At 45.5% G+C, this 22,992-nt stretch overlaps 1 protein-coding gene across 3 annotated transcripts in view; it reads left to right on the top strand.

Moving 5' to 3' along the window:
- Pax5 (paired box 5) overlaps positions 1 to 22,992 on the top strand; it is a 179,405-nt gene that overhangs the window by 94,643 nt on the left and 61,770 nt on the right. For all 3 annotated transcript variants that reach the window (XM_048334597.1, XM_048334453.1, XM_048334514.1), the window contains one exon: positions 6,657 to 6,786. In XM_048334597.1, the coding sequence (XP_048190554.1) occupies positions 6,657 to 6,786 (130 nt within the window). The remainder of the gene's footprint in view (positions 1 to 6,656; positions 6,787 to 22,992) is intronic.

The following is a 22,992-nucleotide window of genomic DNA, read 5'->3' as shown; positions in this document are numbered from 1 at the left end:
GAACCTATGGCTTCCTCTGCCTCTCTTTCTCTACCTCCTAACTCATTGTTGAAGAGGAAATCTGTACTTTCTCAAGTGGCCAGTGATCTCAGCAAAGAGCATTAACAACAGAAGGGACTGATTGGAGAGAAAGTCCCCAGAAAGAAGGGACACACAGGCCAGTAACTGGGCACCTGGAAGATAGACCCCTCTGCTTCCTCAGTTGCAGTCTTCAGGGCTTGGGGACTTTCCTCCCCTGTCCTCTGGGAACTCTCCTCCTCCTTCCTCTGGCTAGGTGTAGAGGTGGGCAGGCGTTTCAGAGTCTGGTTTCCCAGGGCCACCTGAAGCTCAGTGGTCAGCTTGGAGGAATCCAGCAGGGTGCCTGCCCAGCATGATCCCTACTCAGGAGCCTCCTGGCCCAAGACAGCCTGGCTATTCTGGGAGCCAGTTCTGTAGTCTCCTCCCCAAACCTTGCCCTCCTTCTTGCTGCCTCCTTCTCACGTGTCTGTTTCTTCTCTCCTTCATGCTATGGCAGTGGTGCCCCGTGCTGATGAGACAATACTTGGTGCAGCCCCAGGCAGTCCTTTTCCAGGTAATATCCTAGGGACCCAAATGATGCCCAGTGTATTCTCTCCTGGGGCCCATGCATCTGAGTCCTTTGCTAGGATTCTTTAACTTTTCCTGTTTAGTTCCCAAGATCTCTCCCAGTCCCATTCAGTCAACTCTCACCAGCTGTTAGACAGGCAGGCTAGAGCTGGTGTGACCTTTCCCAGAGCCAGCCTGACTTGTCTAAAGCCACAGAGGTGAGAAAGTCAGAGCTGGGCCAAGAAGTCTGTGTGATCACCCCTATCTCAGTGTTCTTTCTATTGCTGAGTGAAGGCTAGAAATGACACAGAATCCACCAAGGAAGTGCACCCCCTTTTCCTCTGTGTTTATACAGTGGGAGAGATGACCATGAGTGTCTTTCTGGCTTGAATATTTGAGATAGTTGAGGCTTTCCATTAACTGGAGCATGGAGTCTGGTTAGAGGGTGCACACAGCCAGGTACCAGGCAGAGGGCCTGGGAAGGCTGTAAATTGTTGACCTCAGCTCAATTTTCTATTTGGGTTATGGTCAAAGGAGAGCACCAGAGAGTTGTATTGGGGAAGATATCTGAAGAAAAAGCCCAGGGGCTCAGAAGCAGGAAAGGTGGAACACAATTGCTGCCTGTGGCAGTCCATGGCTGGGTTTGGGTGGGAGGGGCAACATATCCAAGGATATAGGTGTCTAACACAGGACATGCTACTGATCAGCCTTGAACTTCTTAAGCAAGTCTCCTCCTCCTCCCTCCCTCCCCTTCCTTCCCCTCTTCTCTCTTCTCTTCTCCTCTCCTTCTCTTCCCTTTCTTCCCCTCCTCTTTTCTCCCCTTCTTTTCCCATTCATTTCCCTCCCCACTGCCCTCTCTTTCCCTCCCCTCCCTTCCTCTCCTTCCCTTCCCATGCACTGTCTTGTTCTTTCCTCCCCTTCCTCCTCATCCTTTTCTCCTTCCCCATCTGCTTTTCTCTCTGTCTGTCTCTGTTTTTCTCACTGTTATACACACACACACACACACACACACACACTCGTATACACATTTTACCTTTTTTTTTCTTCAGTGCTGGGTTTTGAACTCAGGACCACATAATTTATATCATCCCAAGTAGCTGGGATGATAGGTATACCACCATGCCCAGGTTACTTGCTGAGATAAGGTTTAACTTTTTCTTTTTCTTTTTTTTTGCCTGTGTATGCCTCTAATAGAAATCTTCCCAATCTCTGCCTCTGGAGTCACTAGGATTATTTACTTTCATACTTATTTATCATTACAAAAATATCATCCCATCTCTGCCAGTCTCCATTTTCACAAAAGACTTGAGACAGCCCCACATACACTGCTAAGTAAATCTGACAGAAATTTTGAAAAGGGGAAGATCATTGTACAAAGAACCAGCAATGAGGTAGTTATGGTACTTAAGCACTGAATTTGACTGAGTTTCCTGGAAGTCAGAGTAAAAGAAGATATGGTGCGGTTTCTAATGCTCTTGTTAAGTCTGAGGCAAATTAACAATGAATCATGGCAAAGAAACTTTTTTCTTGCACTAAGTTATAGGAAAGATGGGCAAAGAATTTGAATATTTTAATGTATGATGTCTCCAGAGGTTAAAAAAAAATCCTGTGCTGGGCACCCATTGTTCATGCCCATAATCCTAGCTACTCAGGAGGCTGAGAGCTGAGGATTATGGTTCCATGCCAGCCTTAGCAGGAAAGTTCGTAAGATTCTTATCTCCAATTAACCACAAAAAAAGCTGAAGGTAGAGTTGTGGCTCAAGTGGTAGAATGCCAACCTTGAACAAAAAAGTTCAGAGGCAATGCCTAGGCCCTGAGTTCAAGCTTCAGGACAGCACTTACACACACAAAAATTACCTTGTATGGCATTCAACATTTGTTATTACATTACAGACCAATGAAGGCACTTCCCTAAGGGCTTTAATTAATGTTGGACGGGGCCATTGCCAGCTGATTTGAGAGAAGGGCAAAGGATGCTAGCATATCTCTTAGAGCTGTTATTCTAACACTTTCTAGCTAATGCTTGAGAACTGTGGTTTCTATCATACATCTGGACCATTCATTTATTTATTTGACAAGCACCTAGGAGGCACAAGGAAGTTCCATGTTTCATATTCTTAAGTCAAGCTAGAGGGAGATAGAGAGCCATTATATATAGGGGTGGATATGATCACAGAGATCTGTACAAAATCCACCCAGTGTGAAAGCATCATAGAGTGATTACTTCCTTGTAGAGGTATAGGGCCAAAGGAGTACATTTGAACTGTTTTGTAGACAATGTAGGAGGTCTCTAGGAGACTAAGGTGGGCCCTTCAGCCAGAAGCAAAATGGTACCTGGAATGTCTGAGGGGCAAAGCCAGTACGAAGATCCTCTTGGGAACTCAGGGAATTGGGGCGAATGCAGTTTCCCTTAGAAATCACAGGCAGCTCAAAGGGACAGACAGTGATGAGGACTTGGTGGACAATTCAACACCCAAACTAGATACAAGCACCTCCGGCTCACATACTAAAGAGTCAGAATGTGAAGTCCAACAAAGAAAGATTGGCACCTGGGCTATCTTTGCTAGGTAGTGACCATGAGGAGGATGGATGGTAAAGGGCAGCCAGGCCTTGTTTCTGAGTCCCACATGTCCTCAAGCTGTGGCTCTTCAGGGAGGTTCTCTCTACCTTGTAGAGGTCGGTGGTGGTTGAGTGACAGGACTTTTGAACTTCCTCTTGAATGTACTACACAGATTGAAGATTTCAAGTCTTGAAAAATGGTGATCCAAAGCCAATGGTTTGAATATCTGAGTGAACTTTGTTTGATTTGGAATGTAATTGAGTATCACCAAACCCAATAACAATTTCCACCTGGAAATTAAATATATTAAGAGTCAAGAGAAGCCAGGCACTGGTGGCTCCTGCCTGTGATACTAGCTCTTATCTTCAACAAACTACTCAGAAAAAGCCAGAAGTGGTGCTGTGGCTCAACTGGTAGAGTGCTAGCCTTGAGCACAAAGAGATACCCATGGCTCATGCTTTCTACAATTCTTATAACCCATCGGCTCTGCCTCCTTGGGGGAAATGGAACTTTCCTAGCAGACCCAGCTACATAGCCACATCACAGTTTGGGAGGCCAGTGAGGAAAAGGCCACCAGAGTACTCTCTGTTGGCTGGAATGCTGTCTGGCCCTGGGAGGGAACACTCATTCATGTTCATCCTAGTGAATGGCTCCAGTGCTTTCTGGTCCACTTGCAGCTACTCAACCTTTCCATCTCCGTCCTGCATACTTCTATCACTTCCCCTAGAACAGAAGCACGTTCTGCCTCACACCTGTCTCTTTACCTCTGAGCTTTCCTTCAGCTGTTCCAGATTGGGAGGCAGGACTTGCTCAGTCCTAAGCTAAATAGAACTTGCCCCCAAGAAACCTTTCCTGATCATTCTCCACCCCATGAACATGAATAGCTCTGTGTATTTCTTCTTTTTGAATAGAATTTCTGGGGCCATATGTCTTTCTCTTGGAGCATGTCAGGCATTGCATTCTATTTTGCTCATCCTAAGGCTCAGTAAAGGTGGGCTGAATGAACACCCACTATGCTCAGACCTACTACATCAGACACAGAGGGAACTGGGACCCACTACTAGAGGCCCAGAAATTTAGAAGATGTTATCTGGGAAGAGAATTTACACAGGCATTCTTCCCTCATCCTTGCACCAGGGAATGTACTGAAGGAGCAGCTTCTGGAGAGCTTTACTTCCAAATTAATTCTTATCACATCTGGAGGCTAATACATGACCAAGTTCAACCCTCCAAGGATGAAGTATAGGCCGTGGCCTTTTCCAACAGCTCCCTGCTGCACGCGAAGAAGGTAGTGCTTTCAAGCACTGCAACTTGTAAGTTTCTGCAAGAAATATATTTTCATCTTCAGCTCCTACAGACTATTCACTGTGTACAAAATAATGGTTCACAAAATGGGATTTGCCTTTCTCTATGTGTAAGAGCCTTGCCTATCTCTACTTTAGGCAAGTCATTTTCCTTCTATCATGGTAAAATGGGATAACAGAGCCTACTTCACAGGGTATCTAAGGATGAGAAGGGAGAACTCAGGTAAAGTCCTGGCACAGAGTAAGGGCAGTGACAAGTGGGAACTTTGGTGCATTTATAAAGAATGTGGTTATTATTTCCCTGGCACATGTGGCAGGACCAGAAACTGGAGTAGGACTCATGCCTCCTGGTAGTCAGGAAAGACTTCCTAGAAGAGGAAGCACTGAGGCAGAGCAGTAGAATACCGGAGGCTCTCTCCTATCCTCACAGTGATGAGGAGCTCTGCATGAGCACCTTAGGACAAAAGCACATTCCTTCCTTTTCTATGAAGGGCGAGCTTGGGCCCATAGATGTTTGGCTTTTCCTAGAGCTGACCACATTAGATGCCTTTGCTTTTTGCATTTAGGTCTCTAATCCACCTAGGATTGATTTTTGTGTCTTGTGTGAAGATCCAATTTCTTTCTTTACCCTGTTTCTGAATGGATAACCAGTTCCTCCACACTGTTTATTAAAGAGTCCATCCTTTCCTGCTGATTTGTCTGTCTCCTCTCCCATATATCAAGGTTCCATATGTGTGCAGATCAGTTTCTAGCCTCCATTCTGTTTCACTGGTCTATTTATCTGTCCCTGTGCCAATACCACACTGTCTTAATTACTGCAGCTTTGTAGTGATTCTTGATGTTGCTAGGCTTGTCCCCTCAGTATTGCTCTTTGTGGGAAGCCCAAGGGCCCACTTTGAAGCCTGGGCTCTTCTCTACATGGTTCAGAATCAGCCTTTCTAGAAGATGATTGATGAGCCCTGGGGCTTCGACCAAATTGTTCTCAGTGAACAGCACCCCAGCACTCCTGCATCCCCTCCCCAACTCATGGATGTCACCAGCCCTGGAAGGGTTTTCTAACTGGTTTGCAGGTATGTACCTGAGCCTGAGTCCCTTCTGCCTGCTACTTGTCCAGTGGCTCCTTTGTTTTCCTCCAGTGGCTCAGACTTTAAGCATCCTACTCAGAATGCCAGCAACCCTTTCCAGAAGACTACTTGCTCCCTCTCCCTGCCTGCCAAGGTTACAGCTCTGGACAAACAGAGATATATCCCACATTGGCAATGCTAGGGACCTGAGAAGCTCCCCACACCAAAGCGTGGCATGTACAACCAATTCTCTGACTTTGTTGTTTACTTTAACTATAAACAGGCCTGGAGGTTGAGTGGGAGGAAGAGATATGTTATATCTCTTTATAATTTAGTCTGTCCTTGGATGGAAAGATCTAGGCTGGCATCTTCACTACCCTCTCTGGAGGCATTCTGACAAGGCCTTGCAAGGCAAGCAAATGACTCATTGCAAGCTCTTGTTTCATGAAATGGCTTAAAGAGAGAGAAACAAGTTACCAGTGCACGTGGCTGGTATGGGTTTGGTAAACCAGATGTTTTGGGATCAGAGTATTCACTACATAGGTATTTACATGTTTTCAGAATTTAAATGTACTTGTCAAATTGTGACTCAGCTGGCTGGATGTATTAGACTTAAGGTGAATCCTTTGGATTCAGATTCTTCCTGGTCTACAACTAAGTTCCCTCTTAACTTCAGTTTGCCTATCTGTGGAAATGAGGTTCTGGACTGGATGATCTCTCTGGTTCCCTTTACATCGTGGCATAAAAGCACAAAAACCAGAAACACTGATTTCTGAAGCACTTTGTCTATCCTCTTCCAAAAAGACACTTTATTTTTGCCTTGCTTTGGTTACTAGAGTCTACCTCCCTACATTCAAAGAAAGCAATGGTCTCAAGCTGGTTGAGCCTGGCTGGGGGCACAGGCAACAGAAAGCCAGTTTTGACTTCTTGTGAAGCTTCATGGACGCCACCTTTCTACATTGGGCTAATTGTTGATTCTGGATACTGGTCTTGTTCTGTCCCATCGAATCTGACCTTTCAACTAGGGAATTCCTGAGGCTCCTATGGGCCTCAGCACAAGCAAGCTGGCTTAGCCCAGCTTGGCACATAGCCCAAAACATGGAGGTGCATTTGACCAGGGTGACTCTGTGTCTGGTGCTGAAATGTATCTATTTCTTTTTTCAGACTACGGAATATTCAGCTATGGCCTCGCTGGCTGGAGGGCTGGATGATATGAAGGCCAACCTGACCAGCCCCACCCCTGCTGACATTGGAAGCAGTGTGCCAGGCCCACAGTCCTACCCCATTGTGACAGGTGAGGTACCTGGTGTTGGGAGTATGGAGAGAGAGAGAGAGAGAGAGAGAGAGAGAGAGAGAGAGAGAGAGAGAGAGAGAGAGAGAGAGAGAATGCATGTGTGGTGGGAAGAACAATGTCTTGGTGCTGTTGGATATGACTGGCCATTTTTGCTTTAATGAGTTTATGAGGTCCGGAACAGGTCAGGCAGCAGACTGCTGAGGCCATGGGTTGAGGGTGTGATGAGACATAACTGTATGTTCTTGCAGTAAAGCTGGAGAACAAATGCTCAGTAGACTGCAGGCCAAGAACAATGACAGGGAACCTCCTGTCAGAGGTGGCCCTGTGGGCAGGGTCAAGTGGTCATAGGTCTGGGATTCCTCCCTGGTTGGTGCCAGCTTCGGAGAGGAGTGGGACTCCTAGTAGGTTGTCATAAGCATTTCAAATTTCCAGGCAGAGGTTGAGTCAATAAGGGCTGAAGGCTTAGGCCAGAAGGTGCTTGTGTGTATGCCAAACAGCTGCCTTTCTGGAAGGCCTGAAGATGGCCTCAGTCATTACTGTCAGTGGAAAGTATGTCCCTTGGGTGGAGGGCACAGCTCAGTAGCACAGCACTTGCCTATTATGTGACGGACCCTGGGTTCCCATTTTCTCTGTGGGCTCTGAACATGCTGAATTTGAACCTGGGTTTACTAGCTGGGATCTTGAGAAGTCAGATAAAAATTCCAGGCTGTGGTGATTCATATAATGGGAACATCATCCCGGCCTTGTTTGAGAATAAACAAGTTCACATGTACAAGGTGCTTGGACTTGTCTAGCACACAGTAAGCACCTAATAAATGTAGCTATCATTACTCCTCTCAGTGCCTTCTCATGTGGCCTGTTGTGACTGAGAGACTCTTGGCACTCTGGCTCAGCAGCACCAAGCACTATGGCTATAGGACAGACCCAGATGCCAGCTCCAGGAGGGCATCTAACAGAATCACATACAGAAAGTGGCTGTGGGCTTCATGTGTGTCAGAGCCATTGGGTCCAGCCTAAGGTGGCAGGATGACCCTGTGGGCTGGTAAGAAATGCATTGTGAGTAGTATTTTTCCTGGAATCTCAACCAGGGAGCAGTGGTATGGCCATCCAATACCAGGGCTACTCTATCATGAAGATAATCTGGTGGCTCATCCCATCTTTTACCCCCTTGAGATCTGTTTTTGGACACAGATCAGGGCCTCAGTGTTTCCACCTGTGAATAGTCCTGATCTCTCAGGCTCCTTGTGATGACTAAATGTAATTCTGGAGTAGACTTCCCTGCAGAAGGAGGGCTTGGGACTGGAATTGAGATTCCTGAGAAACTTGGTGGGAGCAGGTCTCAAGAAGATTTTACATCCATTTGTGCACATGATTATTAGGTGGATAATGACCCAGTTAGTATTGAGGCTATGACCACCTTTCTGACAGTTGAAAGAAGAAGCAGGTAGCTACCTATCCAAAAGGTTAATTTGTCCCATGGATAAGTCTAATTGAGCCTACATAGAGCTTTAGCTTTTGTGAGCCAAAACCAGGCATGCCCTTAATACAGCAACTCAGTAGGTAGATATTACCAAGATTACAGTTCAAGGCCAACCAGAATAAAGAGTTTGTGAGTCTCCTCAACCAATAAAAGATGGCCATGATGGCATTCAGCTATCATTTCAGCTATGCAGAAAAGAGTAAACAAGAGGACAGATGTTCAAGTTGGCCTGGGCATAAATGCAAGATGCTAAACAAAAACTACCTAAAGAAATAAAAGGACTGGAGATTGTGGTCAAGTGGAACATAGATTATAGAGTTAATTTCTTTAATACATTAAGAGATTTTTAAGAATGAATAATTAGGGCTGAGAATGTAGCCTAGTGGCAAGAGTGCTTGCCTCATATACACAAAGCCCTGGGTTTGATTCCCCAACACCACATATATAGAAAACGGCCAGAAATGGCGCTGTGGCTCAAGTGGCAGAGTGCTAACCTTGAGCAAAAAGAAGGGACAGTGCTCAGGCCCTGAGTTGAAGGCCCAGGACTGGCCAAAAAAAAAAAAAAAAAGAAATGAATAATTAAAAGACCAGTAGACAAAACATGCAAAGATATAAATTGAAGAAAATGCAGATACCACAATTGTATATAAAAAATATGCACTGGATTCAGAATTTTACAGCAGTAAGTAAAAGAAAGAATGCATGAGAAACTTAAAAAATGGTTACATTAGCTTATCAAAGATGAAGGTAAAATGTTGGGAGGAGAATGAAAAACAGGTATATTCATATGCTGTTACAAGAGTTTAAATTGGTTCCATTTCTTTGGAGGGAAACTTGAAAATATCTATGAAAAATTTAAATTTGTTTCACAGATATGTTCACAGTGTGTACAATGATGTTTGTACATAATAATCACATAATTATTTATATTGGCCCAAAACATCAATAGAAGCTAGCTAAATAAAATATGGCTATTTTACATAATGAAATACTATGCAGCCTTCAAAAGAGTATTGACTTGTATCAATGTCTAAGATAAACATTTGAGTAAAAATCATGTTTAGAATAATATAAATATGATCAATTGATTAAAAAAATAGTATGCAGAGGAACAAAGAGTGAACAAATGCAGCATTTGTACTCACTAGACACTATGTTAAAAATGAACTATACAACTTGTGAGTGGGAATGGAAGGGAAAGGGAGAGACAAAGGGAAGGGGTGACATTGTCCAGATAGAAATGCACTCATTACCTAATTTGTGTAACTGCAACCCTTCTATACATCACTTTTATAATAACAATTAAATATTAAGAATAAAGTAGCATGCAATATTATTTTTTTATTTTTTATTTTTCCAGTCCTGTGGCTCAGACTCAGGGCCTGAGCACTGTCCCTGGCACTGTCATTTGCTCAAGGCTAGCACTCTGCCACTTGAGCCACAGCACCACTTCTGGCCATTTTCTATACATGTGGTGCCGGGGAATTGAACCCAGGACTTCATGTATATGAGGCAAGCACTCTTGCCACTAGGCCATATCCCCAGCCCCATGCAATATTATAATGTAGAGAAAATTCAAAATATGATACAATACAAATAATTATTAATGGAACTATTGAGTTAACACACAGACACATGTACTATATAGCAGATGCTTACACATGAAGATTCAGTAGAGGGACTTGGAAATTTCCTTCTGCTTTTTGAGGCATTGAGGTTCTATGCTTGGGAGGGGAAGCGGGGTCTACACCCAATCCTAGAATTCCTTCAGCATTGCAAATATTTACAGGTCCTCTCTACTCTCCTGACTTTAAACACATAAAGAGTATAGCTTTTAACATATAATTGTAAATAAAAATTTAAACAATGTAATAACAATGAAATAAAGGAGAAATAAAAAGCAATTTTGCTTATAATCAAGTAATATGTATTGATGCGTGCATACCCTGTCTAAACTACAAGACAAAATAAAATGGTTCAGGGCTTGGCCTTTTTGGCCTACTTGAACACAGTCACCTTAAACGCCTTTATGTAGGGCTGTGGGTCAAGGAATTACACCTTCTCATAGTGGCACATTTTGCCCACAGGAGGAACTCTTGGCAGAGTTCCAAATAAAACGAAGTATGAGGTTTGCTCAATTTACACAGTAGTTGCATCCCTAGAAAATTCAGAGTATATGAGACATGGAATTTGCAAGTCACATTTATATGTAAATGAAGTTCAGTTCTAGATTCAAATAATTGTAAAAAGATTTTCCAGCGTCCTAAATGCTTGGCAGTACATGACAATAGCAGGGGAAGGAAGAAAATTATTCATTGTGTGGAACTGTTCCATGCAAGCCAGTAATGCATGTCCCTCCAGCATGTAAGAACCTCACAGAATTTCACAATGTCCTCTAGGGGGCGCTACTGGCTCCCTGAGACCTGTTAGAACATCTTGAAGGAAATCCCTGGAGGGCTATTGGTGGGCTTAATGTCACTGTACCTATGTTAGTGGCTGTGCTGACAAAGTTCTAAAGTCTTCAGAGGAAGTGAGTCTTCCAGCTCACCTGTATTCACCTCCGCTAGGGCGTTAGCCCCACGTTGAGCACCACAATGTTGGGCTTTTTTGCCCCTTCCGGCTCAGACTCTTACTTCTTCCTTTCCACTCTCCCTTTCACGCCCTCTCCCCTAGTCATCCGACCTGCAGATAAGTTAGAGTGGAACGGGGGAGATAGCTCCGACCTGTTGCGCACATGATCTGCCACAGATATGTGCCCGCCTCCTTACCGCTAGAAGTCTGGCGTACATATGCAATGGGGCTAGCTTCTTAGAGCGAACTAACTTTATTGAGACAAGGACAAGGGGAGATGATTCCGAGGGAGGGGTTTGGCCAGGATGTCGATAGGCTGAAAGATATCACCTGACCCCCAAGGGCTAACGTCACTCGAGCACACCGAGCCAGGGCGGGGTTGGTAGGAGCCGGGCTGGCTAGAATGGGTTGGGTTGGGGGCTGTTTGCCCAACCGGTTTCTCTGGATTCCAATCCAGAGGGGGTAGCAGGGCCGCATTCCCCAGGGCTGGGGGAGGGGCATCAAGCCCCTTCCATCAAGGAGAAAGATGGATCCCAACAACCTCCTACCCTAAGGTTCTTATAGGTGCTCAGTTGAAACTGTAAGCTTCAGGGCTCTACTGGGTGCTGAGGAGTACCCCCTCCCAAGCTGCTCCATTCCTGCTCTCACATTCCAGGCTACCCAGCGAAGATCTCATTAGAGAACAACTCGATTGCTCTCCATCGTTTATATGCAGCATTAAATATTAAGCTAAACCCTTGCTCTACTAGCCGGCCCACGGTTCAGAAACTACTCACCATTTGTGAACTGGTGACATGGTCAGCTGGTTCCTGCATTGTCAGCAGTTTGGGCCTCTCCTGATTGGGACTAATTACCTGCAGGTGTGTCCTTGAGCTGCAGGCCTGCTGATGGGGCAGCCACTGTGCCTACCTGCCAGAGAGGATAGCAGGAAGGGTGCCAGGCTCCTGACTTTGCCTGCCTCCCCACTAGCCAGAGAGCTGGCAGTCTTGTCTCCAGATGGGCCCACCTGACATTTTGCCTGGGCGAACAAAGGAGCAGCATCAGCTTGTGTGTCCTTGCTGGCCTCTTCCCTTGGGGACTCTATCTTTGATCAGCAGAATGGAATGGCAGGGGCAGACTGAACAAGGCCTCCCTGGGTCCATCATGGTTAGGAAACACTAGCCTGGTGGGTGAACCAGGCCTTGGGGTCTGAGGCTTTCTCTGAGAACATGGGAATCGATACTTTCTAGGCTGATGTATGAAGGATCCATCCCTTTACATGTGTCCTGAGGCCATAAGTCATAGAAAAATGTATCCAGTGACAATCCTGTGTATGGGGATATAGTCTCTCAGGGACTCCAAAAGGGCCCTGACCCTGTAGAACTCCACAGAAAGAGACTCTGTTTTGGAGACCCCATCAGGACTTCTGCCCAAGGGGCAGAGGGAGCAGAGGTCTGGATGCTATCAAGAGTCTCTTTTTCACATGTTGGGAGTACCCCATGTCCAGCAGAGGAGCAGTGATACCTGCTTTGTGTCAGGATTTTTCAGAAACACTCAAACTCTGTACATGGCATTGCTTTGGGTCTGTGAACCCAGGGTTCCCAGCCTCAGAGAATCTCCAGCACTGGGGAAGCACCTCTGGTTGTGTGATGGGAACCTTCCCTCTGCTGAGTGACTCTGGGGATTTCCTGATGAGGCTTCCCACTCAGATGTACTCTGCCCCCTCCTCATGTTTCCTCTGGCCGGGCGCCAGGCAGCTTTGAACAGCCGATTGTTCATCTTTCCGTGGGGAACACCTCCTTTGACCCACTTTTTATGAGCCCTTTTTGAGGCTCATCAGATCAACTAAATACCTCTTCTCTCCCAGTGAAGTCATAATGAATAATGAAAGGAAGAATATGAGAAATGCCTGTGTACCCAGGCTGCCAAGGGGTGTGAAAAATTGTAGTAAAAGCCGTAATGCAGCACGATTGCCAGGACTGCAAGCTCAGCCACGTGCTTCCTGTGGAAGACCCTGGGCTACTGAGTTGCTGTGTGCATTGGAGCGGGAGGGTAATTACAGTAGTTACTGTTGATTGGACTCTGATTCTGTGCCAGGCTGGGGCAAAATGGTGATCCTGGAAAAGAGCACCTGCCCTCACTGGGCTCTCCTGCTGGGGAGGGCAAGGCGAACTACAGTAAACACAATGAACATGCAATGTGTTTTCATCATGTATGTGCTCTGCAAAAGGTAAACAGAGGGAAAGAATCACCAGAGGCTGGGCTAAGGAGTGGTGATATGCTGATGAGGTGGTAGATGAAGTAAGATCCTTTTATAAAGGTGATGGAATTTGATTAGAAATCTGGAGGAGACAATTTGAGGTGATTTTTGTTTGTTTGTTTGTTTTTTGGCCAGTCCTGGGGCTTGGACTCAGCACTGTCCCTGGCTTCTTCTTGCTCAAGACTAGCACTCTACCCCTTGAGCCACAGCGCCACTTCTGGCCATTTTCTGTATATGTGGTGCTGGGGGATCGAACCTGGGGCCTCATGTATATGAGGCAAGCACTCTTGCCACTAGGCCATATCCCCAGCCCCAATTTGAGGTGATTTGGGGAAAGGACTTTTCAGTGAAAGATATGGCCTCAGAATATGCCTAGTAAATGTATGAATGAATGAATTAATGAGATGTCTCTCTGTGCCAGTTGGGCTCAGCCTATATGTAATTTAGACCCTGGGGGTGGGAGATGTCTCAGAGATAGTGAAAACTATAGGTGGGTAGCCTGCTTTTTGGCCCAGCTGGGATTAGTTCCCTATCAGGACTTGGCCACCTTTGTTGATGGGATTTCAAAGGCAAAAAAAATCTTCAAACAGAGCTACTTGAAGCTCTTATCAGTGAAGGGATTTCATTCCAATGGACAGATTGGGAGCTGAGGTTTCCATAGCTGAGGCTGGCAACTATGCCATGACCTCGTAGACACACGCACTGCCCAACAAGACCCTCATCCTGGCATTGTCCCTAAGGTACAACTCAAAGATTGTATGGTTTGCATATTGATTTCTTAAATATTAAAAGAGACTTAGATCTGGATACTGGCAGTTCATTCTGGTAAAAACTACATGGGGGCTAAGAATGAGGATCATGGTTTGAGAAAAGCTTGAAAGACCTCTTCTCAGCCCATAGCTGGGCACATAGAGGCACATGCCTGTCATTTCAAGCTATGTAGGAGGCTAGATTGGGAGGATCATGGTACCAGGCCAGTTTGTGAGGAAAAGTCTGTAAGAGACTTGATCTCCATGGAGGGAAGCTGGATGGGGTGGTGCATATCTGTGATCTCAGCCATGATGAGAACACTAAAAGTAGACAAATGGTAGTTTAGATGAAAAGCAAGTGATCTATCCTAAAAATAACCAGTAAGAAACAGGAATGGAGGTGTGGCCCGGAGGTATTATGTAAGCCCAGCAAACCTGAGGCACTGAGTTCAAATCCCAGTTTTGTAAGGAAAAAAAAAAAAAGCTTTATCATTTTAAGATCAGACTTGTTAAGGACTAGTTCATCTGTACAATGGAACCAGATGCAGTTATAGGAAGAGGAAGGTCTTTAAGTCATGATTGAGAAGGGTCTTTGCGGTACATCATTCATTAAAAACAACAACACAAAACAGATAAAGAATGATGGTATTTACCACAGGCTACCTTTTGTGTAAAGCATACCCAACCCTTGCTGATGCATATGCCTATTTGTGTAAGTTAAAGAAACTCTGAGAAGATCCTTAGGAACTTAACAACCATGCTTAGGCATAAGGAGTGAAAAAGAGTGCTTTTTAATTGAATATCATTTACATTTTAAGGTTTGAGAACCTTTAAAATCAGGGGATTTGATATAAAGATTAAAATGCCTCTCTTGAGGATTTGGGGGGCTGTCCCCATGGGTCAACAGCATCCTGGGGCCACACTTTGGGAGAATGAGGTATGATTGCCCCTTTCAATGCCCCAGACCTACCTGGTCAGCCCTCTGGCCTCCTTAGCTTGCTGGCACCTGGGGGTATCTGAGTTTCTGATCCTGTGCTAACACCATCACCCCATCTTTCCCGCTTCTTCTTACCTTCAATCCTGCCCAACAATTGCCCCCAGTATTCAAGCCAGAAAGTGCTGCCATGTGTCTCTAGCTAAGCTTTTCTCTCTCTGGCTGCTGGCCCATGTTCAAGCTGCTTCCTGCCCTAGGATCAGCTGGGTGTGTAAACCATGCTGTGTGCATGAGGGATGGGGAGGGGCTGGAGCACCACGGACAATGTTCTCAGGATGTGCAGTGAAGCAGCCCTTCAGCCCAGTGGAGTGACATCACATGGTCCAAATAGCTTTGCCCTGTTCAAGGTACCACTCACTACCCAGGCTAAGCCGTGACTGGACTGCTGTGAGCTAACCCGTTGTCTAAGACCAGAACTGCCCTCTGAGATACAGGGCTGTTCACATTCCAGCACATGCAGGCAAAATTCCTTTGGGATTGAAAGCCTTTGTTTTTTTTTTTTTTATTGTTAAAGAGATTCACAATTATAGATTCTTGCGTTCCTAGAAACTGGAATTTCTGGAATCTTAAGCGTTTGCAAGGATACTCTGGGATTCAGCAATGCCAGAAGTCTGATCATTTTAAAGCCCAAATGAAATTCAAGCATCTCCATAATTAAAATGCACATGGAAGAAAACTATGATTTGCTTTCAGGCTAGCTGTGTTCCCAAGAACTATTTGTTGAATAAATGAATTAATATTTGTGTAAAGTGCGGTGTCAATTAAAAAAAATAATTTCCATAGAAAGTGTTCTACTTGTTTCTGACCTTGTATTTCATAGGATAAAAATAAACAAAGCTGGATGGCCCTGGTAATGCCCTCATAGATTTTTGCACTTGCAGGCAGCTTGGAAGCCGACCTTTCCAAATAGACTTTAGCAAGTCTCTGGGCCTCCAGCTTCCCAGCCCACCCTGATGCGATCCATCTTCCTAAAATAGCAATTTCATTAGCTGGCTCTCCTGGTCAGAGATCTCCCATGCCATCTCATTGTATAGAGAAGCAAAGGCAACAAACCATAGTGCCTGGGTGATTCATAGGCCTTCCTTCCTTCCTTCCTTCCTTCCTTCCTTCCTTCCTTCCTTCCTTCCTTCCTTCCTTCCTTCCTTCTTTCCTTCCTTCCTTTCTCCATCAAGACTGCATTCATCCCTTGTGTTAGCTTAGGGCTAGATCCTGAGGATTGTAGAGCTTGTTCTTAACGTTCTGAGTCCTGAGGGGAGGCAAACATGGAGGCAAGGTAAAACAAAGCAAAGCCCACAAAGAAGCAGTTACCACCCTGGAGTATCGAGGAGGGAATCCTACCTCCTTTCCCTCCCCCCACTTTGCATACCGGTCTTGGGGCCTGGGCACTGTCTCTGAGCCTTTTGTATTCAAGGCTACTGCTCTAGTTGAGCCACAGTGTCATTTCTAGCTTTTTTTCCTGGTGGTTAATTGGAGTTAATAGTCTCATGAACTTTTCTGCCCTGACTAGCTTTGACACATGATTCTCAGATGTCAGCCTCTTGCAAAGCTAGGATTGCAGGCATGAGCCACCAGTGCCTGACCATGGCTTTTCCGTGATTGTAAGGCAGGGAAAGGCTTTATAGAGGAGGCTGTCTAAGCTACTCAGGGAAGCCAGGTACTCTTGGCTTCTCAGTTTTGAAATCTGACTTAATCTTTCACCATCCCCCATCATTAAACACAATTCCTTCTGGAGGATAAGGGAGAGAGATGGAAAGGGGGAAATTGATTAGAATATAGAATATACATGAAAATGTCACAACAAGCACCCTTTGCCTTTGTATAGCTAATGTATGCTAATAAAAATGCAATTTCCTTTTTAACCAAAAAGTAATACAAGTTCATTCTGAAACAAATTCCAGTAGTCAAGAAATATGCAGAGTGGTCTATGACCACATCTCATTCCATTCCTAATTTATCAGCTGGTGTGGGCAGAGTTGACAGATAGGCATATGTTTTGATAACTGTTTCTATGCTTAAGAAGCACCTACCAGGTTAAACATATGCTGTTTATCTCCTACAAATTGGTTTGTACTCTATATACTGTGTATTTTTTTTTTTGAAAAATTTACTTCATATTTGTATGGATACCTCAACCTATCAGTAAAGAACTTCTGTCCCCTCTAATGATGTGAATGAACCACTGTGGGTTTTTCTCTAGCCATACATGGGACTCAGCCCATATCCCTAGGGCTGAAGGATGAATCCCTCTCAGTATCTGATCCATGGAGCCACAGAGGACAGGAGAGGAGAGAGCAGGAAACCGTGTCATCCTCAGCGGTCTAGAGCTGCTGGCTTAGAGATGGCAGAGGCTTGGGGTCTGTCTGCTCCCTCCTCCATGCTCAGGGACGTGGGGGTAGGAGGTGAGACTGTTGAGGGAGCCAGGGGGAAGCCATGGGGAACCCCACGTTAGTTCCATATCAAGAAGTGCTTCTTATCCACCTGAACTCTCTCCAAAAGCTTAATAGGCTGTCTCCAAAGGTCATAATGAAAGCAAACGCTTATTGAATATATGTTATGTGTGTTGGATCATTTATTTTTACTTTTTGAAACATTTTTGTCCAACTAGCAGGTAAAGAAAGTGCCTGAAGGCACTCAAGTAGTAAACAGAAGAGGTGCTTTTCTCCTTCTACTCTCCTATTTCTGTTAGTAATGAGCTCAGTGTCATCACAAGGATCCCAACAGAGCTCTCTTGTGCTTTTCTAAAGCACAGTTGGGCTGCCATCTGAGTCTGCCAAAACTGATCACAGAGTGTAGTTTCTTGTATGGATTCTGAACCAGTCTGCCTGGCTTAGAGTCCCAGCTCCAACCCTTAGGGATGGGCAGCCTCTGTTTCTCAGCTGTTTGATGTGAGCCACAATTTCCTCATCTGTAAAAGGGGGATAGGATCTAGTTATGCGAATTAAGTAAGTGTTGTTTTGAAAGTGTGGAGCTCAGGAAAATAGCCTGAAGTAGAGTCAGACTGAGGGATGCTTACAGCAAGGAGATGGCAGAAGAGCTACTAGGGATGGGATCTTCCCTCAGTGGACCAGGCCTGCTGGCTCTCTATTCTGGATGCTCCATCTACCTTGTGTGGTAGTTTCTAGTTGCTGCTGTAACAAATTACCGCAGGCTCAGTGGCTAACATAGCACAAACGTATTATCTTACAGTTCTGGAGGTCAGAAGGTCCAAAATCAAGATGTTGGAGGAATACCCGTGCTCCTTCCAGAGGCTGTAGGCGAGAATCTATTTGCCTGCCTTTTCTAGCTTTCCAGAGGATGCCTGCGTTCCTTACAGCCCCATTGTCAAAGCCAGCAGAGCAGTGTTTTGTCCCTGCCTTGTTTCTATTGTCACATCTTCTCTTGGTGACTCTGACCCTTCATTGTCTCTCCCACAAAGGCCCATACACTGGGCCTACCCTGGTTATCTGAGATGACTTTCATCTCTCTAAAAACTTAATTTTTGCCATGCACCAGTGGCACACATATATAAATTTAGCTATTGAGGCTGAGCTCTAAGCATCACAGTTCAAAGCCAGACTGGGCAGAAAAATCCTTAGGACTCTTATCTCGTTAACCAGTTAAAAAGCTGGAAGTAGAGCTGTGGATCAAGTGTTGTAGCATTAGCCTTGAGCACAAAAGCTAATCAATAAATAGTATGGGGGCCTGTGTTCAAGCTCCATTACCACACACACACACACACACACACACACACACACACACACACACACACACACACACACCCCAGAATTTAATCAAGAGTATTTGCCAAGTAGAATAATGTATTCACAAATTCTGGAGATTAGATTGTAGAGATCTTGGAGAAGGGCATTATTGTGCTTATCACACTCCCCGGGGCCTGATATAAGTCTTCCTGAGTACTCTGTGTCCCTTCGTCCACTGGGGAGCCACTATTGGTGAGGGAGGGTACTTGTTCCCCACTGTTCCTGCCAGCAGCTGTTGGTTTTCACCCTGGCTCCTCTATCTATGTGATATGTTGTAGCCTCCTCAGGTACCCAGAGATGTGGGACTTTGGAATATTGGTGCTGGATGAGTGCTTAACTATCATCCTGTGCAACTTTCATGGGGGACACTGAGACCTGACAACTCAAGTACTCCCAAAGTGGCATAGATCTGGAGGCCCCATCTCTTGACTCCTATTCCAATGCTCTTTCCTTCACACCCAACTTGATCCTTTGCCCTTCCAGACTTGAACTTTCTGCTATCCTCTCCTCCCCTCCCCTCTCCTCTGTTCTCTTCTCTTCTCCTCATTCCTATGCCCGACTGTCCACTACCATATGTCTGCCTTATCTGTGAAGCTGCTCAGCAGAATCCCCAAATCCAGGCCTGTCTTTTTACCCTCTTCCAACCCAGTCATGCTTGGCGCTAACTCCAAGCCGTTGCCTCTTTTAGGTTCTCTCCTTAGTTAGGATGCTTCCCTGAAAGAAAGAGCATTAGATTGACTTAATGTCAGGACTAAGATCTTCACCCTGGCTCTGCCACAACTCCCAGGAATGCTGAGAAAGCCAGCCCTCTCTGAACCTTACTTTTCACATCTGCTAAGAGGGAATTATAGTTTTGCCCCATTCTCTCCTTACAGGACTGTGGTGAAACACACCTCAGGGAGAGTATATGCAAATGTCCCCACTCTAAACCACAAAGAACAGTACTCCATGTCATAGGAGTTCACAGCCAGCCAGTCACCTAGAAGGAAGTGAATGTGAGCTGGTCCAGGGCTTTGCCTGTACAAGGCTCTCAGGATACCTGCTGAGGGACTTAGGAACACACAGGCTGTCTGTCTCAGTCCCTGTGCCTTCACTGTGTTTGTCTCCTGATAACAGATCCCAGGTGTCACCTCCTCTTGGAAGCCTTCCCTAGTTACTTCAGTCAGAAGTGATACTCCCTCATCTCCGCCCTAAATTAGCCTTCCACTATGCCAGTCATCTCACTGTGCCTTGATTTATGATTCTTTGTGTCTTGCCTTTCTGCTTACACTGTGAGATTACACTGTCTTTGCCTCCTCCAGCTGGCCTAGTGCAGAGCTTGGAATATAGTAGGAACTGAAGAAATAGTGGATGGATGGATAAACTATTCTGATTGGTTGTTACTAATTGTTCCACACTCCACCCTTCTAGGTCATTGTCAAGGTTATTGATATGATTCACACATTCACATACATATCTATGATGAGCAAAAAGGCACATTTGATTTCATGATATTATCATAATTATTATTTCTACCCAAATGCATTAGCTTCTACTGTCTAAAGCCTCTTCCCTGCCACAATGTTCAAATCCCAGGGAGGAGGGAGGGAAGGAGGAACTTGCTCATTTATCTCTACACATGTTTGGTGAGGCTGATTTCACCCTGAGTCCTTAGGGGTACCTGCTGCCTGTTGGGAGAAGTCTGTCCAGGGAAGTGTCTGCCTTTCCAGGTCACTGATTTCTTTAGTGAGTACCCTTGCTGTTCATGGCCCAGGATATGCTCAAGTGACATACTTCAGGGTAGTTTTGGTACCTAGCATGGGCAGAAGTAAGCTTGGGCAGACTCAAACTAAGATCCATAAGAAAAAGTCACCAATAGGAGCAGTATCTAATACTTGCATCCTACTCAGTGCTAGGTTTAGCTCTAAGCACTTGATACTGACTTGTCTAATCTACACAACAACCTGAGAGGGAGTTATTCTCCATTTTACTGTGCAGTGACTGAGGCACAAAGGAGAATAGACCCTTGTTCAACATTGCATAGCTTGAAAGTGGTGAAAGCAGGATTCTCATTCAGGCAATCAGACTCCAAGGCCACTTTCTGAACCACTGAGCCTGCCCCTACTAGCAGGCAGAAGTCTGGCAGAGCAGGGCTGAGTGGGGCAGACCCTGGTCTGAAAAACAGCACATCTACATCAGTGGGTGGATCTAGGGCCACATATGAGCACCAGATCTGACCTGACTTGTCTTTATCTTGGGTGATATCTGGCTGAAGGGCCTTGTGCTGGGTTACTCTCCCAAAGCAAGTTCCCCTGTCAGTTACCCTACCCCTGTTATAGGCAGCATATAGCTGGCCAGGCTGTGCCAGGCTATACTCTGTAGATAGGCAGACACAGCAGGCAGAAGATGCTGTTTCTTATTTGGGAAACATAGACCCTGTCATTCCTTTGTGTTCCAATTTGGATCCGGCCACCTGGAGAACCCCAGGGCTCCAAGTCCCTCCAGTGTACCCTGACCCTGTAGGCTGTTTACTGTCCAGTGTGGAGATTCTGGCACCACAAACTACTCCCCATGTAGACCCAAGCTTTCTTCTTTTGCTTTATTTTCAGGGGAAAAAGGCAAGAGAAAATTAATTGTTACCACTTTCCTTTAGCCCGTTTTCTGGGCATGCCCATGGGGAAGGCCATGTGTCCTAAGTCTGGCTCTCTTCAGGAATAGCCAATTGAAGCCTCCAGATTTTCACCCCATGCCTAAGGGGCTTCCTGCTGTATCCACCCAAGAGGATAGAAGAGGCCAAGCATTTGCCTGCTGTTGAGGAATGGGCAACTCAGTGGGTGCCTTGGCAAAGATGGCAGGAAGAGGTGGCACAGGAAGGAGAGTTGACATCATCATGTGAAGCCTTGAACTTTGTGTCCTTCTTTCCTGGATCTCTGTCTTCCATGTAGGATCAAGTTGTCTGGATTTGTGGTAGGGGGACAGATGGTTCAGGTTGTAGTAGGGGTTGTGGAGGAAGCACTTGGGGCTCTGGGCAACACTAGCTAGGAAGACTGGAAATGTTTTGCTATCTTTTACCAGTGGTTAGTGTTAGCCTTTGAGAATTGCCCAAAAGAGGACCACAGCAGGTACAGATAGCCTGCTGTGCCAGTAGGAGGCTAGGGTATGAAAAGATACGTGTGATTTCATTACTTCAAAACCTCCTTGTAATAGTGTAGCTGATAGAGGGTATCCAAGTACTCAACCTAAGGTGTTGGGCCCTGAATATAGATCCCAGCATGCCCAACTCTGGTCTTGCAGGCCCATTATGGCAGCTTCTACCCCAGGTTCTCTGAGCCTGTCCAAGGAGTAGTCCATCGAGTGTCCAGATTTTCTGTGGCCTGATAGTATATCCAGCAGGGAGCATCTCTGCTCACAGACCCTCCTGGGTGAATCCCTTCTTTGACCTTTGTAATTATTCCTGTTCAATCTCCCTTCATGTTTTTCCCTCCCCCCTTGAGGTGCTCAACTCCTACACTCTCTCCAGTGTATTAAGGATGTGAGTGAAATTGATGACTGGGATGTCTCAGGTCTTTATGATGATGAATGACTTTCACTGCCAAAGCTTTTATTGTCTGTGATTTGGGAAGAAAGGGAACTGATATATCAAGGCTGCCTGTCACACCATTTAATACAGTTATAAATCCTGACGTCACTAACTGGTGGTCAGGAGCTGGAGAATTCCACTGGCCTCTGCTTTGCCCAGCATTTATGGATTTTTTCTCCCCTCTCTTGCCTTTCTTTGCTTGACTGTCACAATTGTGTTTAGGGAAGGGGGATGGGAATAGATAGATGGTGACTTTAAATGTCCCAGCCTCCCCCCTCTAGGAGGAAATGGGAGCCTGCCCCTCACCTTACTCTAAAAGGAGTGAATAGGTCTTTAGTTGTCAGGTGAGCAAAGAAATCACTCACTGGGACAGCTCCTTACAAGTCTGCTAATACCCTGCTGCCTGTGTACCACCTTTCACAGTTCGCCAAGTGATTTCATATTTGTAACTTTCAGACCCTTGGGAGTAATCAAGGAAAGGCTTGATCTTCATTTTATAGATGGAGAAACTGAGGCTCTTCAGGGAAAAGTAGCTTGGTTGGGGTCATGCCATACCAGGTGGATGCTGCAAGAAATTTCAGAGGTGAGCCACAGAGCATCACCATCAGGAATTTAGGGTGTCTTCCAGACAATCCTGGGCTCCAGTTCTCTACACTTCCCCCACCCCGCTGTATTTTGTGGATGATTGTGGGAAGGCCACTTAAATTTGTAGATGCACAGTGTCATGCCTAGAAATGTATGGAGGATTAGATGGAATTGTGCATGTACATTCCTTAGTAAGGTTCTTAGCCCAGTAAAGGTGCCCAGTAAACATTTTAAAAAGCTGGCATGGCAATGAAAGAGCCATGTGACCTATCATAGAAGCTCAAGGAGG

The sequence above is a fragment of the Perognathus longimembris genome, chromosome 1 (genome assembly GCF_023159225.1).
Source record: "Perognathus longimembris pacificus isolate PPM17 chromosome 1, ASM2315922v1, whole genome shotgun sequence".
Classification (NCBI taxonomy): Eukaryota; Metazoa; Chordata; class Mammalia; order Rodentia; family Heteromyidae; genus Perognathus; species Perognathus longimembris.
This window is presented reverse-complemented; position numbering and strand designations above follow the sequence as displayed.